This window comes from Electrophorus electricus, chromosome 18 (assembly GCF_041902795.1).
Source record: "Electrophorus electricus isolate QZ-2024a chromosome 18, ASM4190279v1, whole genome shotgun sequence".
NCBI classification, from domain to species: Eukaryota; Metazoa; Chordata; class Actinopteri; order Gymnotiformes; family Gymnotidae; genus Electrophorus; species Electrophorus electricus.
This window is the reverse complement of record NC_137514.1, coordinates 13,971,507-13,990,000: the sequence shown is the minus strand read 5'-3', so window position 1 is coordinate 13,990,000 and position 18,494 is coordinate 13,971,507. Positions and strand designations below refer to the sequence as shown.

General features: G+C 41.3%; 3 protein-coding genes across 8 annotated transcripts in view; 2 read left to right on the top strand and 1 right to left on the bottom strand.

Annotated features, from left to right (window-relative positions):
* Positions 1-4,152, top strand: part of rgs11 (regulator of G protein signaling 11) — a 13,941-nt gene extending 9,789 nt beyond the window's left edge. For all 3 annotated transcript variants that reach the window (XM_027006196.3, XM_027006195.3, XM_081700856.1), the window contains 7 exons: positions 274-335; positions 690-803; positions 1,086-1,201; positions 1,686-1,773; positions 2,209-2,347; positions 2,708-2,790; positions 2,887-4,152. In XM_027006196.3, coding sequence (XP_026861997.3) covers positions 274-335; positions 690-803; positions 1,086-1,201; positions 1,686-1,773; positions 2,209-2,347; positions 2,708-2,790; positions 2,887-3,019 — 735 coding nt within the window. In that variant the 3' untranslated portion in view covers positions 3,020-4,152. The remainder of the gene's footprint in view (positions 1-273; positions 336-689; positions 804-1,085; positions 1,202-1,685; positions 1,774-2,208; positions 2,348-2,707; positions 2,791-2,886) is intronic.
* A 112-nt stretch (positions 4,153-4,264) lies between these two features.
* Positions 4,265-13,801, bottom strand: pgap6 (post-glycosylphosphatidylinositol attachment to proteins 6). Of its 2 annotated transcripts, none has more exons than XM_081700855.1 (13): positions 13,628-13,801; positions 12,973-13,150; positions 11,724-11,934; positions 11,128-11,258; positions 10,429-10,703; positions 9,917-10,236; positions 9,308-9,401; positions 8,950-9,067; positions 7,985-8,109; positions 7,427-7,605; positions 7,143-7,289; positions 6,401-6,517; positions 4,265-6,081 (listed from the first exon to the last, which is right to left on the bottom strand). In XM_081700855.1, the coding sequence occupies exons 1-13, from the start codon at positions 13,689-13,691 to the stop codon at positions 5,788-5,790; spliced, it is 2,253 nt and encodes a 750-aa protein (XP_081556981.1). In that variant the 5' UTR covers positions 13,692-13,801; the 3' UTR covers positions 4,265-5,787. The 2 variants fall into 2 exon arrangements, with proteins under 2 accessions (XP_081556981.1, XP_026862000.2); XM_027006199.3 differs by having other exon boundaries at positions 7,970-8,109; positions 13,628-13,800.
* A 98-nt stretch (positions 13,802-13,899) lies between these two features.
* percc1 (proline and glutamate rich with coiled coil 1) lies at positions 13,900-18,308 on the top strand. 3 transcript variants are annotated; one of them, XM_081700860.1, is made up of 4 exons: positions 13,900-14,179; positions 15,037-15,118; positions 16,247-16,977; positions 17,377-18,308. In XM_081700860.1, exon 4 carries the CDS (start codon positions 17,378-17,380, stop codon positions 18,119-18,121), a length of 744 nt encoding a protein of 247 aa, XP_081556986.1. In that variant the 5' UTR covers positions 13,900-14,179; positions 15,037-15,118; positions 16,247-16,977; position 17,377; the 3' UTR covers positions 18,122-18,308. The 3 variants fall into 3 exon arrangements, with proteins under 3 accessions (XP_081556986.1, XP_081556985.1, XP_081556984.1); XM_081700859.1 differs by having other exon boundaries at positions 15,236-16,977; XM_081700858.1 differs by having other exon boundaries at positions 15,037-16,977.
* The last annotated feature ends 186 nt before the right edge of the window (positions 18,309-18,494 follow it).

Sequence of the window (18,494 nt, the reverse complement as noted above, 5' to 3'; positions counted from 1 at the left end):
TCATTAATTAGTTTGAAATTTTGAATCATTCGAAACACTACCCAGCAGTGTTCTGGGAAGTTCCTGATTATCACATGATGCATGTAACATACAATATACATTAATATAGCATGATTATAGCATGTTGTGCATATTATGAATGCAGTATGTTATGCATGTTGTATGTTATGCATGTCATTAAAGTTTAATTTATAAGTTTACTGTTGATTCCTGTTCACATTGCATTTGCCTCATGTCATTATACGTTGTTGTGTGTACAATGAATATCTTCAGATTGATCAAAACAGGACAGCACTGGGACGCAATCGAGTCAAGTCCTCGTTATGTCTGGAAAGGTACTGTTAATCCGTGCAAGTATTGGTTTGTGTGTGTGTGTGTGCGTGTGTGTGTGCGTGTGTGTGTGCGTGTGTGTGTGTGTGTGTGTGTGTGTGTGCGTGTGTGTGTGTGTGTGTGTGTGTGTGTGTGTGTGTGTGTGTGTGTGTGTGTGTGTGTGCACGCGCGTGTGGCTATTGTTGGATTGCTGCATGCCTAACTTGTGTTACTGTTCTAGTAGCCATCACTCACAGTCTTCACTCCTGATTAAGCTTTTTGGATGCAGAGTATAAAATAGAGCCTTCACCTTGCAATGTTAAGCTACAAGTGTGATTTTAGTGTTTCTTTCTAAACAATGCATGTGTGTGTGAGTGTAGTTTTGTTAAGTACTGTGAACAGTACCAGGACCATGACCCCATAATGCAAGGCTGCCTACCCAGCAACCCATGGATCACTGATGACATCATGTACTGGAATATGAATTCAGAAACGTGAGTCCTGACACACACAGTTTCTATATCTTCTACTTTTCTCCATCATTGTATGGAAACATAGTGCACTTACACACACATACACACTCATATATACACGTGTACAAGTACACATGTTCACATCAATTCTTTCTTTCTCTATATTGTTTTTTTCTTGCATAGATGCAAAAACAGATTTTAGCAGAGTGTGGAGAAGTGTGGCGAGTTTGTGTGTCTGTAACACTGGTGTAACACTGGTAGAATATGGATTTGTGGTCAATCTGCAGACATTTCTTTCACCAGGGCAGTCATGCCAACCAAACTCCGTGTGGAGCGGTGGAGTTTTAGTTTCATGAAGCTGCTTAATGATCCACTAGGACAAAAGGAGTTCCTCATCTACCTGGAGAAAGAGTTCAGTGGTACATGCTGCACATACACACTTACACACACATGTAACATACAGTGACCATTATTCTACCTTCATGAGACTGTGAAAAAAGAAATTGAAATGTAATTATTCTGTTTCCATAATTGCTTTTTCTGCCTTCACTGCAGAGGTTTGGCAGTTTTTCAGAAGGTCCACCCCCCACCCCCCCACGCACTCCAACTGCATCAATAATGTAGTGTGGGCAGTGGTTCCTCAGTGTTTAAGACAATATCCTAGTAAACAGAAGGTTACTGGTGCAAGCCCCCTGGGCAATGCCCTTAACCCTCAATTGCTCAAGCTGTATACAGTCATAAGTGTAAGTCACTTTGGATAAAAAGCAGCGGGGAAATGTAACTCCTCCTTATCTTTCTACTCCTTTGCTTCACTACCCCCATCCCCATAACCTCTTGTGTTCACCCCATCTTACAACCCCCACTCCAACCTCCAAACTCTTTCCTACCTGTCTTTTTTTTCAGCGGAGAACCTGCTCTTCTGGCAAGCATGCGAGGACGTGCAACACGGGGAGACTTCCAGGATCGCTGACAAGGTGGACGAGGTTTACAAGTACGACCTCGCCTCTCCCAGACCTAGTATCTCACTCAACACTGGACATAGAGCTCATGTGCAAACTTGCCAATGTTACACATGTACACAGAATGAAAATTGTTAGTGTGTGGTGCTATGAAGGTCCTGCACCTCAGTCTCTAAATACATTCCGCAGTCATTTCCGTTTGTCATTAACTGAGCTCATGCTCGCAATGTTTTAGTGTGTATCACTAAACACACTAAACACAGTTCATAAAATAAGATTCAACTACCTCATCTTAAAGCTTGGTGCCTGCTTCAAGCATGCATCATGCCATCCAATGTGATTCTTACGAGGCTTAATACAGTCTTTTAACATGATGTGCACTGTATATTAATTTGACTACTTTTGTGCTATTTTGCTGTCTTTACTTTCGGACATGTTTTACACACTTACTGTACTATACTCAATAGGCAGTACCTCGCACCCGGAGCCAGCAACTGGGTCAACATCGACAGTAAGACGATGGAGAGCACCCTAGAGGGAATCCATCAGCCTAATCGCTTTGTCCTGTACGATGCACAGAGGCACATTTACTTCCTCATGAAGAAGGTGAGAGATCGAAGTGCACTCAATCAAAGCAGTCTTTAGAAACTCCCAGGTACATATGTGGAGCCGTTTACAAGTAACTAACCTGTCCAAATCTATTTGGATGTACTTTTGAATAACTTGGGATACAAGCCAATATTTTTCTCTTTATTTATTTATATAGTACAGTACATGTGTAAAACACATCCAAAGGTCCAAAAGCAAAAATAGCACAAAAGTAGTCAAATTAATATATAGTGCACATCATGTTTAAAGATGACAGTATTAAAAATCACACTGGATGGCATGATGCAGGCTTGAATTAGACACCAAGCTTTAAGATGAGGTAGTCGAATTTTATTTTGTGAACTTTGTTACTTGTAGGACTCGTACCCTCGCTACCTGAAGTCCGAACAGTACAAGAATTTGCTAGAGAAAGCGATAGTTCCACAGGAAACAAAAAAGAGGTATGCGCATATACCAGAATACCAGAACAAATCAAATAGAACAAAACACATTATGGAAGAGTAAAACAGGATTGTGTGTGTGTTACGTTGCTCCAGCGTGTTCCCGTTCATGCGTCGTCAGCGACATTCAAGCCCGTCTCCAGCACTGTTGACACAAGCAGGAGATGACGATGGTAAGGCACCGAGCAGCTCGGTCCGGGCTAACACCAGCGCCCCGTCTCCAACTTAATCACACCTACATGCATGCGACACATGCTACAATGTGACAAAATCATTGCTAAACTCATCACTAAACCCCATTTAGTGTATTACTATTATAAATGTGATGTTATCTATATTAAAATCCTGAAATAGGCTTTTGCATGAAACTGCATGAAACAACTTCTTGTATGTGACCTAAATGAAAAAACTTCGTTTCTACCCCTGTCACATTACTGGGGTGTCTCTCAGTTAGATTTGTGAAGGTGTTTCAAATTAAAATATAGCAATAATAATATATAGCATCCATCACACCAAACTGCTCACTTTACACAGTGAGTTTGCAGTCAGTTTTGAATGTTGTTTCATATTTAGGTATTGTTCATTGTTACCTCTGTGTATTATTTGTAACACATTATCCGTATTCTTTTGTCATTTCCTTGTGATGTACTGCATTTTTTAATGATGAAACTGGATGACTTCATTGCAAATGCATCTATATCCCTTTAGTGACACTCTGCAGCAGTTCATTGAGCATGCATTGATAGGAAGAAGGCATGAATAGGGCCAATTGTATTTTCACTAACCCTTGCTACACAAGTAGAACTCTAATACACAGTAGCTACACCAAGGCAGTGTGAACACCTGCCCAGATTTCACTGTTAATTCTTGTTGATATACATTCCACATTGCAACTTAGAAGTGGCTTCAAAATCTTTCATGTCTGAAGTTTTTGGATTTGGATGTGACCCCTTTAATTAACAGATACAGTGATAAGGTTTCTATTTATTTATCTATTTTTCAGAGTCTGTTCCATGGTTTTATCTGGCTTGTCTCCTTAAGAGTAAAGCGTAATTATTAACAACTCATGACTTTCTCTTATTTCTCTGATTACTAATTTTGTCTTCTTTATGACAGCAAGCCGATTGTCAGATAGTGGAGAACAAAAAGATGTCAGTGCCTAAACTATGATTCACATGATTTTGAACCCAGTGTTATAGCCTGAAAATGTGATGCCAGATGTTGTTCTTCTACTGAATCCTCATTAACAGAGTAATAAATTAATAGGCTATGTAATTTTATTTATTAAAGCAGCAAGTTATTTTTTTTCCTAAGACCATTTCAGCTTCTTTGTCTTCACATTCCTAATTATCTATCAGTAAAATAGATGCTCTAAAGCATAAATAAAGTCTGTCTAATGGCCTTGGGGGGGACGGCTGGGAGTGGACCCAAGGGACAATCCGACGGGTGGCAGAAGTTAGCAAGAACCAAAAACACCAATTACAGCAGCTTTAATCAGAACAATTTACATAAGTTAATAATTTACATAAATACATAATGTTATAGCTTGCATATTTCTTTCAACCTTTTGATTAGCTGCACAATCAACATTCTCAATAAATTTTCAGTTGAGCAATATTAAATAATAATTATCTTACTTATTAATTCATCTGATCAGTCTGTTCATTATAATATAACAATTGTGTATATTTCAGCATACAAGATATTATATTTGGTAGGAAAGAAACCGTTGGTAGATCAACCACAAAAAACAGAGGTATACTGGAGAGACAGAATCGAAAAGGAGGGAAAGTGTGTCTTCATGTGGAAAAACACACTCGCGCTGACCAAAGACACGATGTACTAACAGAACACTTGTGCATACATACAAACACACTTTAAAATTGCATGAAGTTTCCTAGCTCCACAAGAAATTTTTAATTTAAACATGTAGTGTCATTGAGGAAGACTTCTTTGATAAGTTATCTCCCAAATTCATAGTTATTAAATATTTGTCATATATAAGTGTGATATATTTTACAAGGCTTCAAAAGAGTAGATAATCCATCAGAGACCACCTTTTATATTATACCATCTGATTGTAATAAGCAGTTAATAGTGCAGAGGGCAAACCTTTGGTCCAGGGCAAATCCAAAACCTTGTGAAGTTTAAAATGATGAAATAAAAGGATTTGACCCCAATGAACTCAAGTGTTGATTTGTAGCTGCTCACTATCGTTCCCGTAAAATAAGGATGACTAACAGTACTCAGTACTAATGTTATTCAGTCAAAGGACAGAGCAAAAAGTATTACAAATGTTGTTATAAATAGTAGATTCAATATTACTGGTCAAATTTAGTCACATAAAAAATTATATTTTTCACAAAGCACCTGTAGAGCTATGGTCTTTAAGTCACTGGTCATCCATCAAGAGATACACAGGCATGTGTTCATGATTGCATGCACGCATGGTTGTAGAAGACACTGTCAAAGGCTGACAGCTTCAACTGCTAAACCACGATAAGTGCTATAGAGGTGCACACACCCACACCCACACCCACACCCACCACTTTCATGCTCCAGAAGTGACATACCAGAAAGGAGTAAGCCATAACCTGTCGCTTGTCTATAATCAGAACCTAAATATGAGTAAAACAGCATGTATGCACACACACACACAAACACACACACACACAAACACACACTTTTATGTGCAACTTTTTTTTTTTTCAAGTGCCTATCCAAGAAGTTATTCTTATTCAGGATTACAAAAGCCTATTACAAGAGAGTCTATTTTAAATAACAAATTATTAACATCAGAATGACTTTAAAGCTGCATTTTCCTCCAAAACAACAGCTGGGTGTGGTCACCTGAAATCTGCACTACCAACGTGCAATAATGCAGCCAACAGCAGGATGTCCCTGGGAGCACATGTCCCTGGGAACACGAAACAAGGAGTTGCATATGGGGAGGACCGTACTGGACGTTCAATGCGTGCACCTGGCACGTGTGTGCGTTCAGGTGACGGTGTACAGCTCCTCCTTCTGACTCCGGCACACGCGGTAGCCGCAGAGTTTGGCTGGCCAACCCCAGGGTGGCATGTGCACCTCACGTGGTGGCAGCAGGAAGACGACGCTGGTGGCCACCATGGCGTGCCATATGGAGTGTGTGTAGTAGTAGTTGGCATCGGTCTGTGCAAAGGTGTACACACACACGCCGATGAGCGCCGACATTACACCCGGGATCAGGAAGAATACCCAGCGCCTCCATGTCGGCGGGTAGCAGTGATGGCGTTTCACAGCACGGTACACCTGAACAGGCCACAAATGCTGGGTCACTTATCTTGTGAGCTACACACTGTAACTGTAGCCAACAGGCTGCTGTGCATTTTAGTGTTACTTGTAAACTGATCCACCACTACTCTAAAGTGACTGTTAAGGAGCTGTGGAGCCTCTGAAGGTTGAGTTCACCTTTACTGGAGTCTCACATGGATCACCATAGTACACATTTTTTATTACACACATTTTTCTATTTTCTTATAAAGTTCAGTGTTTCCCTTAATGATGATGTATATCTGCCAAAAGAAAGATCATGGAATATCATGTAAATGGCACAAACCAGCTCACTTACCCAGGCGGTTACCATGGTAACCAAAGCAACAAGCACGGGGCCTAGCAGGTTCCACAGGCCTCGGCGATCTAGCTGCATCGCCATGGCGATGATGAGAGTCCCCGCCATGAAGAACACCTTGCCAAGATAATCACATATTTACACCAAACAACAGCCAGGCAGGTCAATGTGACCTTGGACCATTGTGGTCAATATTATATGTTAGCAAAGTACGTTATTCCATAGTAACATGAATATCACTGAAGCAGGCTTTAGGGCTGCACATGAGGGACTGAATTTGAACCCTCCAATTTCATGAACACCCAAAAAGAGGCTAAACTGGATTCCTCACTTTCATCTACTTCAGCACTTAATGCAGAAGTCTTAAACTATCAAAGTTACAGATGAACTTGTGACTTAACTCTGAGTCTCCCTTACCCAACACCAATATAACTATACTTTCAAGATGGCTGTTGCAGATAATTGCAAAACATTTTTTGACCATTCCAAGATTGTAATATTCTGCATGCACACTACAAACTATCAAAACTACAGGCAATAACACTCTTTCTCTCCAATAACCTATAAAATGCAAATATAATGTGCTTTTGCTGCCTTGTTTACAACACAAATGGCCACAATTTTACCAGGGCGTTTCATGTCTGCACACCACCCAAATCACCCAGACAGAACCCCTCTCAGGTAGTCATCTGAGGCCACAATTTCCACACCCTGTCATCTCTGTCACTGGCCCCACGCTTACGTATTTGACCGGCTCCTGCAGCCTCGCCATGCAGATGATGGTGACCCACACGGCCACCACCGAGCCTAGGAAGTCACAGAACTGCAGCGTATCATAGTCCATGATGCACATCACCGTCACGCCTGGTTGATCACACGCGTGATAGAACTGCAAATACACACCGCTTCAAGAACACAGCAACAACAACACATACAGAAACAAATGCATAGTGGACAGACATCCATGTAAGAAGCAGCCATGGTGTGGAATTTCCCCCTCTGACCAACCCGCCCCCCGGTACGCACTGTGGAGAAGAACATGGTGAAGAAGTAGACGGCAGCCTCGACATGGTAGGCGCGGTGGAGTGCCACAACGACTGGTGGCACGAACAGCAGATTGCTGAGCGTGAGCAGCAGAGCAGCGCTCAGTTGCTGTGAGAACGGGAGGGCATTTTTGCTGTCCGAGCAGCCCCAACCCAGCCAGCCTGTGGGCAAGCGGATACACCATTAGTGCCCAGGAGGTACGGGGTGAAAAAAAACCCCACACAAACAAACTAGCAAACAATCAAATAAAAAAATGGCTTGCTCTAACAAGCTTGGGAGTCTGGCAGTCTTGGCTGTATATGATAAATAATGGCAGAGTTAATAGTGCCTAGTTTATAGTATATGGAGATACATGGTGCTCGTTTTAATTAAATCCATCTAACAGAAGCAAACGCAATTCCCTTAGTTAAAGGGGGGGGGGGGCGCTATGGGTTTCTGCTCATATTCAAACAAACAGACACACATTTAAAAATGTACCTTGTGTATATATGTATATATGTGTATGTGTGTGTGTGTGTGTCTCACCCGCATGGCACACACATGCTGCATAGAGGTAGCTCTGGGTTCGAAGCAGCCTGCATTCCCCGTGTGGCCCGCAGTCATCGATGCATGCCGTCAGGCCGGCTGACACAGCGACCGCCGCAGAGGCATTAGCGCAGTCATCGCTGAAATAACCACATGCTTGATTTAAAGGGTCAGCTGTTTAAAGGGGTTGTGCCTCTAAAAAACAGTAACAGCACAAGGCAACACAGCCTGGCCAGGATGGAATGACAGGCACGGGACCATGGCTTCTTTTGCAGTGCAAAAGGACGTTGACATGTCAGATAGATCTAAAAATGTATTGCGCTACACTAATGTCTACAGCTTCAAATGGCCCCACCCCAGTTATTCAGTATCATTACAAAATGCTACAGAAAGTACAGCTGGAGAGAAGAAAATATACCAGCCCTACTCATGAATCTTTGCCACCTGCACTGAAGCACACAAAGACTAGCAAAGACAGATGGGTGAAATAAAAAAAAGAAAGATAAGGTCATGGCAAACATTCCGAGAATTCTGCTGAACCAGTCGCAGGTGCATGTGAGTTAGTGCCAGGCTGGTTGTGGGAATGTGTGTGTGCATACCTGTTATTGTGGATGGTCTACAGACTGAGGTACCAAAGCCAAAGGATGTCGGCATGTCAGATACATCTAAACGTGCTGCACTACACTAATAGCTCCATCTGCCACCACCATCCCCAATTATTCAGTATAATTACAGAATAAATGTACTGTTTGCGGAAAAGAAAATATACTGTTCCTATGCACCTTCAGCAAAAATACAGCCCTGCTCATGAACCAACACTATCTGCACTGGAAATGTCAAGGACTGGCAAAGTCAGTATTGGATAAAAAAAAAAAAAAAGATAATGTCAAGGCAAACAGCGGCATTCCGAGAATTCTGCTGAACCAGTCGCAAGTGCCCATGTGTTAGTGCCTGGCTGGAATGCAGGTGCAAATGTGCACCTGTTGTTGCAGATGGTCTGCAGACTGAGGTACCAGAGTGCTGCATCAGGAAAGGGGATCCTCAGCAAAGCCTTTGTCTCGCTGCTGTTCACCTCAAGAGAGTAGCCCTGCACGAACGCTATGTACATGTATGCAAATGAGAAGATACACACAAACACGAGAGCACAATTTAAATTGTGACATGCTGATGAGCATATCACATGTATGCATGTGTTGCTCAGGTGATGATGCTCATGTGATATCAGATGCATGTATGTGTTGTTCAGCTACAATCAAATCTATTAAATATGTAGCTACCTGTGTTACTTAATGTATGCATGTTTTACTTAGTGTATATGTTTTCCATGCACCAACACACCTGTATCACACGATTGGCTGATGTTAAGCTGAAGAACTGGGGCAGAAGAGGTGAGACACGCCCTGACACTGCCAAACGCACCAGTCAGAGAGCTCTAACACAAAAGTTTCTCTGTCAAAATACACACACTTCTGTATGTATACACATGGTCGCATTTCGTGTGGCTGGTGTAGGGATTCAACATTAATCTGCATTTGCTTGAGGAATGCCACATAACACAGCATGTGAGAGTGGGCTATATATATACCATCATCATTGTAATAAATTACATCACAGTGTGCATATCATGACATTTGTCATTACACTGAGAACAGTGATCAAATGCATCTTGTTCTTCATAAGTGGCACTAAAGTTTTGTTAGTGCACAATGTTTAAGCTTGTAAGTAAATGTAGAAAAGCTAGAAGTCATGATACTCATATAGTATGAAAAGAAATATACTGTCATGATCCTTGAAAACATTGTAATAGTGTATTTCTACCCACATACAACACCCACACTTATTTCATCAGTAACTTTAAGGATTGTTGAACCACATAATACATGCTACTCTGCATACTCAGTAGACACACACAAGCATGCACGCACACACACACACACTTTTACCCACTGTGTTGAGGTCAAGCTGTACAGTGAGCACCCCCCCACTGTCGGTGGTTGAGTGCAGGTCCAGGGTGAGCACAGTTGGGAACTGGGATGCCACGCTTGTGTTGCCATTGGGGAGCGCAAATCGCACTGAGAGCACATCTTGGTCTTCCCTGAACATTGCAGGGTTCCACAGGCAGGTCTTCTCTGAGGTGTTGCTGGCAGCACCCGTGGGGGCAATGCCAGGGCGACTGGAAGCATTGTTGGTGGATGCGCCCAGTGAAGGGCCTACCACGGAAAAGGAGGTATTGAAATCTGAAGGGATGCTCAAAGGCTTGCAGCCCACTGGTTGAGTGAGAGATATTTGGATGGGGCAAAGACAAAGAGAGGGAGGTTAGAGCATGAGGAAATCAAGCGGCACATCAATTGAACGCTGGAGAATATGAGGCAAAACATGGAGCTCCAGGCCATATCCCCACGCGCTTCAGTTTGGATCAGCAGTATTTCATAATCTGGGCTAAAGCCGTGTTGCCACACCTGTGCTGCTGGCCGATATGCTGAAGGTCGCCGTCACATTTGGCCGACTGGTCTCCACGGTAACTTGCATCCAGGCATTCCATGGTGGATTGGAAATTGAAATGGTGCAAGGCTTTACCCCAGAGCAGTTTGTTGTAAACACAGAGCTCTGGCCCAAAGAACTGGAGCCTAAAGTGACTAATAGGCCACAGTCGCTCACTGGAACGCCTTCCACAGAACAGGCTTGAATTTTCAGTTGTGAATCCAGCTTGGAAGAAAACTCAGGAACAAAGACCCTATGACAGGTCATTTAAGGATATTAAAGATCAGTCATTTTAAACAGGTAGGTCTGGCTTCCAGGACAAATATTAGCATAGGTCTGGCTTCCAGGACAAGTATAATCTTGGACTACACTGCAATATGCATCATTGGGAAACTGGCCTATAGCCGCTAATGAGAGCTGTTAAGTTCTTACATACACAAAAACCAAAACACAAGCCAAAATGTATGCTGCTAAACTTCAACCACTTTGTGATCATTTAAATAAAGCATGTTTTTAGGATACTCGCAATTTAGTTATTTATATAACCTGAAAATTTGACTGACGGTTTCTTCTGCTTTACAGCAAATTGAGGGGAATCACTTAGTAGTTCTAGAATCAATATATGCTAATACATTTATATGGATGCACAAACATGCAAACACACACACAAAGCATACTTTAAATGGGCCAGTTTCACAGGTGCAGTCAGTGTCTGAGTAAGTGGAATGTTGGCCATCAGGATTGGAGTATCAACTGCTCTCCTCACATACATCTGAGGCTGGAACATGTATGAACACGATGGTAGTCCCTGGAACAAAAACAAACACACACACACACAGTAACAAGTTGTTAACTGATAACTCACAGATGTTTACAGGTATGAAATAACATTCTCCAAGAGGATTACAGTCATACAGCACACGCCTTCGCTTATTCGTTTTACAGCAAAGTATTCTAAAGTATGTAAAATTTAGAAAAAATGAGATGAGATCAAATACAGATAAGGAAAACAAAAGTAATGCTTTCACTGATTGCCTGAAAATGCTATCCGAACTGGAATGGAGTCATTATCACCAAAGCAAGACAGCAAAAGTGAAGGGCACACATTCGCAAGCACACACGCACATTTTTACTACTCAAGTAGTTCACATGGTAGAGCAGGCAGAGCATAGCTCTAGCAACACCAAGGGTCATAGTTTGGCTCACATGGAGCACACATGTCAATATAATACAATATAAACTTTTCCAAATGCTGCAAATGTAAACTTAATACCTGCTGCTCTATCTTGCCGTCGTCTTTAGGCAGGTGGGCGGCGAGGAACCAATCTCCGGACACGGGCTGTGTCACGTTGAACAGCGTCGCATTGTTGACTTGCCCGCTGCGTACGGTCAGGGTGAGGTTGTACGCGAGGGACACCACCGTTGAGTTGGGGAAGGCGGTGAGGATGGGGTCGATGACGGGAGGCGCGCCGGCTCGAAAGTGCCTGATAGAGCACGACAAAGACGGGACAAAAAGAAACTAACGTTTACTTTGAGACTGAAATATGAACCAGCTCTCACTTTATTTTTACTTTTAGTTCGCGGTGATACTTTGCAAACAGCACCTTTTAAAGAACAACACAGTCCGATTCCTAAGAGGACAAGACATTATCCAACAAAATCCTACATCAAGCTGTTCCCACCACTTATTAATCAGTTATGTCAGCTCCACAGGTGTTATGGGATGCTAAGGTGACAACACAAGGTTGATTTGAAAGACACCTGACTGAACACCTACAGCCTGCAGAAAGTGTTGAGAATTTTGACCCACAGGAGAATGACAAATACTATTTCACCTGCTGTCAGAGAGCTGCCCTGGGTTTGTTAGAAAATATTTAAATATACTCTTAATGATCACATCCCTTCATGGTCTGACCTCACTGTGCCTGAGTGAATTGATTATTAGGTATGTACCTGCAAAATCCATCAGAACTACCAACAGCAACATGCTCGCTTTACTCGCTACCTGACAAAACAGTGCCAGCTCTTTGTTACTATGGCTTTAAAATCTGGAATTCCCAGTTGCATTTTAAGTGGGGAATTAAGGCCCATCTGTTCAGATAAGCTTTTAATTAACCTGTAATTAACATTTTGTTGCTTCTGCACTTTATTTTCTACTGTTGCACCTTAATTTATTCCATTTTATTTTCCTGTCTTAATTTTGTTCTTTGCTTTATATTTTATCTGCAATTATTATCTTCATTTATTCCATTTTAAGTCTTTTTGTAAAGCACATTATAAGCATTATTTTTAAGAGTGCTATATTAATAACGCACACATGCAGCTTTGCTGACAGTGTTTCCTAATTCCATTCTTGGAGTAGCCTGGCGTAGCATGATTTAAAGCTTGGCCTCTTTCAGTTCACCGGGTAATTGCATGAACTGATTCTAATTCTAATTCACTTTCACGTCAACTTCACGTCATTTACAGCTTCAGCTTGCTATCGAATTCACTGAAATACGCCGTTCAAAATGATCACTCACACGGCAATGTTTTGGTTCTCGCAGTTAAATCCAGATCCTCGTATTACAGTAAGTAACCACCGCACAAATACGGCATCCTCCGGCACGCTGAACTGGTAAAGGCGCACATTCCCGAACCAGCTGTACTTGGACAGTTTCTGAGGCGTTTTCGAGTAGAACTCATTGACATACGTGAGATCTGCAGACACAACACGCAAGCAGTTACGCATTGATGATGCCATTTAGAAACGATAATAAAATGTGCCTTTAATATGAAGTATATACAGATAGACAGATAGCTGACAGTTAGAAAAATATGTTTAATCAGGTTATAAACGTTTTACGTTACCCATTGGTACCGGGTACATAATTAGTTATAACTCATGGATTACTAAAACCATAACCAACTTTAGTGTGACAAATATATATTTAGCTGGCTAACGCTAGCTTGTTAACCTGTATGTAGTTTAAGCTGGATAACATGGCTAGAAAAACCATCGTCTACATCTAACAAGTGATTAACTAGCCAGCTAGTTTGCGAACTAATGCAGTACCTGATAGCTAATATTAGAAATCGGAATACTTCAAATGCTAACTAGCTAACCTAGCTAGTTACCTAGGTCATCGGCATACAGCTATTATACATGATATAAAGAGAGTAGTAGAGCTAACTCACCGTCAGCTAAACAGCAAGTTAAGGTGGAAAACAACCAGAGGCACACCAATGGATAAATTGCCATTTTACAACTCCTAAATGCAAAATAATTTCATGTTTATTTCATACAGGCGTCAGCTGGTAACAGTAGTTGCCACCATGATTGCCATAAGTTACTTCCTGGTTCCGTGCATTGTTTTGCCTTTTCGTATTTGTGCGCTCCGAGTGCGTAAAATAAATCTTGTTTTGGGTTGTCAGAGCGACTGTCAGCAGCTGTGACACGGATTTCAGTCCTGAGCATATAAAACGTAAAGCATAGATGAGCATAAACCTTAGTGTTTTTTTTTTCTCTTTCGCATAGACACGGATTCGTGGGGTACATCGTTCAAAATTAGGAAAGAATGTCTAATCTATACTATTACTACTGCTACTACTACTACTACTACTACTAATAATAATAATAATAATAATAATAATAATAATAATAATAATAATAATAATAATAATAATAATAATAATGATAAGAAGAAGAAGAAGAAGTATAAAAGATGATGAAAAAAAGAAAGAAACAAGGTTTGTTATTAACAATGTAACAATCTAAAATGTATACACTAAACAAACAGGACTTGTTTGTTTGTTAACTAGTTTGTTAGCTAGTTTGCTTGCTTTGACATTGTTAGCTAGTTTGCATAGGTAAAAACTGTTGGACATTGTTCCAAAATTTATTTCATTGTATGGGGAACTGAACTTATAAAACTTATAGATAAAGTTCACTGTGGTAGCTGCTCAGATGTTATCCTTCCCATAAATTATATCATACACCATGACATAGGTGCACCCTGAAACACGCATTCTTACTTGACCTTATGTCATGCTATACATCTTGTAGCACACAATCATGATTTTAGTTTACACATTAATTTCCCTTCCTCATCAATTTAATGTCGGTATGAAACAACAACAGAAAAAGTGAAAAAAAAAAGATTACATAATTAAATGGAATAAGTATGTAAAGAAGAGATCCACCCCCATACATCACAGTGGAGATTAGATTCTGCATGACCTTGATACTTTTTAAACCCACCTCTAAAAAGTTCTATTTTTTCTTTTCTCTCAAACTTTAGGATCTAACATTTGTAGCTTATTGACAGCAGACACTTATGGCAAACCTACCGGATTGTTTGCTGGCATGGAGTTGGCATCTAAATGTAGTTTTGGAGAATTGGTGACTGAATTTCTCCCTCATTTTTAGATCACACTCTCCGTGACTGCGTCCCACTAAATTACAGCTGTAAAAAGGAAGGATGCTTTTCAGCAAATCTGGGCAATATTGCCTTATATCTTTAATTCTGAACAATATTTATTTTGTAAGTAAATGAAATAAATGCTATATCCTGTCAAATGACCTTAGAGTTCAAATTCTTTCACAGTGTTCCATGTGCTCCATGATGCACTGAGCACATTGGAATCTTCAGTACTGGCTACAATGCAACATGCTGGAGCCTTTCGGGAGTGAGTGAATGCTATCAACCATCACCCATTTATATATTACAAATGACCCACATTTACATATTTCCATCATAGTAGAACTCAATTACTTTCTTTGCTTTACCCTTTTTCTGGACCCAGTCTACCAGGTCCAGGTGCTATCATCCAGTTTGCATTTGGCTCCAAAGTGTTCAAAGGGCAGCCAGGAAGGTGTGATAGTCTTTCCCCCATCTGGCATGTGTGCACCCTTTTGGTTCATACAGCTGCTTCTATCTGAAATGAAGGGTTTGACACCATGAAGACCTCGCTTTACACAGTTCATGTCAATAGTGATTGGATTTGTGGTGTAGTGCCTGCTCATTCCAGATGACAGCACATCTGTCAGGAGGCCTGGGATCAGAAAACAGTTCATGACAAGGTGCATGCAAGTCAGGGTTTACTGCCTTCACTCCCTGAGAATAATCCAAGGCATATATTGCTACCATCACATTACAGTTTAGAAATCTCAATGACTAGAAAATATAGTTGAAAATTGCTGGGCATGTTATTAAAATGAGAGTTGACCTAGTTAACTAGTTATCGCTTGGGGTAGTGGGAAATGTCTCCAGACTCTCATGCCTACATACTGCAAACAAGTGTACTTCTTAACTTGAAGTTTTATTTAATTATCAGACCTAGCCATTTTCCAGAGGATTTCACTTATTCTCTGCATTTAGGCCATTCTAGAATATTCTCTGGAGGCCAGTCTATAATATTTGTTGGGTATGATGGTTCTCACGTTAATGCCTGATTGGATACTGTGTTTCAAAGCCTTTAATTATAAATGCTTCATCATAGAATTATCTGATGTGATTGAAAAGGTAACGAAAAAGTCATTAAGCACTCATGAAAACAAGATTTCACACATACGCTGTTCACACGTATGAGTTTTGGTATTTTTAAATATGTCTTATAGTGTGTGTAATTCAAATAGCTTTCTTTGCATTCGTGATTGACTAAATTATTGCTGAAGAATAAAGCAGAAAATGTCTGCTTGCTCTTGATAATATAAGATTGCTCACTGAATGTAGTTAGTATAAATACATATTCATTTAGACTTAGACTGAAATGTTAAACAGATTTTTTTTAATGAAAAAAACCTTTTTTTTTTAGGGAAACAGGTTTGCTGCGGCATATGTTGGACCAGATGCTAGGCTTTTGGCTTTCTATGTCCAAGTGTCTTGTTTGCATGAACGCACGGACACCACCATCATCACCACCATTACACCTCCCTGTCTCTGTCTCTCTCCGTCCTTCTCAAACACAGTTTTAGGCTGAACAAATTATTTAAAACTTTCAAATCATACTTTCAACTATTTCTGCCATTTTTTGTCCTGTAAGTGAAAACGTAGGTTATTCGAGGTAGTAAAAATCAGCATGTATTTGCCTTATCTCTTTAATGGGATTTTATAAAGGGGCTCATTCAAAAGTCAAAATGGTGTGAGATCCGATTTCACGCCTTTTTAGGTCCAACCTTAAGTGTCTAACCAGTGAGCGATAACAACTCCAGTCACGGCGTGTTTGTGCAGTATGTCTTTGTGCGCGTGTCTGTGTGTTTGTGTAAGCGCGCAGAAGGGAGGAGGGACACTCGAGCGTACCCCGGCAGAAGCTGCGTTACAGCGGTCGCTGCTGCGCGCTCGCTTCCGTCGTCCTCTCCGGTTGCTGGGCGCCAAGACAGACTCGCGCTCTGTTTAACTAGAACACAATTACAGCCTCATGCACAAATATTTGCAAAGAAAACATACCCTGCGCCCTGCGCGATGGGTATAAATGCTCTTACCGATAACCATCAACGCGCCACTGAGCAGGGACCGACAAGCAACGTCCAGCTCTACCGTTGCATGGTAAGGAAAGCTTACAATATACATGAGGCACACTGTAATTGAACATTTGAAAATACGTGGAATTTATAGTCATATTCGAAAGTAAATCTATCCAACAATTTGATTTTAATTCAGTGAGGCATCATTTTTCGTTATATATTTTGATGACGCTGCCTGAACAAAAGTTGTCATTAAAATATCTTTGAACTGATGTACAGTTTATGGATAATGCTAAGTGAATACGTGAGCACGTACCACTGCAAAACAAAACCTGATGTGAGGGCATACTGCTTGATAGCCTTCTCACATCATATTATAATTTGTACTGTGCTGTAATGAACCACAGTTTAGGATAATGCATAATAACTGCAGACTGATATTCCCAGTCACATATAGCTTGTTGGAACATTTTATTTGTAGAATGGCAGCAAGTGTAATCAGAACACTGAGTGGCTTCAGGCTCACCAGGCCAGCTCGGACATGCTTGATTCTGGCCGAGGAAGATGAAGCTGAAGAAGAGTATGATGAAGAGCTCAGAGAAGAGGCAGAGGCTGACTTTGAGGATGAGGGTTCCCCAGCTGCCGGGTCCCCAGAGGAAGAGCAGTGGGGTGTTGATCCGTCCTTCGGCACCACTGAAGCTACTGACCGACTGCTCCGTTTTGCTGAACTCATCAGCAGTGATGTGCAACGCTACTTTGGACGTGGGCAAGACCCGGATGCCTGTGACATGTATACGGACAGGGAGGGCCCAGAGGTGGGTGGCGGCCAGCAACGCTACTATGCCAATTTCGTGAGAGCGGCAGTGGCAGAGCAGCGGGAGGAGCCTGAGAAACTGGGCCCCCTCGCAGAGCTCTTCCAGGAGACTCAGCAGAAGAAGCAGGGACTACCCATGAACCAGCGGCGTCTACCCAGCAGCTTCTGGACCGAGCCCCACCCCTACCATCTCACTGTCCCGGGTAACACCAGCACCCTGGACATGCTAGGCTGTTCCACAGAAACTGGAATTAGTAACAGCAATACTTCAGTCCGCATGCTGAGCACTTCTAGTACCCCAATAAGTACCATCAGCAGTTCTGGTACACCAGATTTCAGTGACTTGCTTGCCCACTGGGCATCAGACAGAGACAATCCCAATGTGTTCAGCTGTGAGTACCAGTTACCATAACAGTGTATTGGTAATGCACTAATATGAACATGCATTAAGATACACAAAGGCATACCTGCATCTCATGTCATCTAACAACTTATAAATCTTTTTTTAATGTAAAATCCTTGTGATTCTTGTAATTTTTGCACATTTTCTGTGACATAAGAAAATCTGTGAATAAATGTTTACTGTAAATGTAAATATGAATGGAATATGGCGACATATTCCATGTCTAGTGCTCCTGTGTGTTTTATTCTCTGCACATGTAGAATTTTCAAATGTAGAAGAAATTGAAGGAGAATTTGTGACAACCTTAAGGATTGTTTTCCTAGACTTTAGAAATTTAAAAAAGTTAAGAAATAAAGCCAAATCTTTCACTAGAAATAACCTT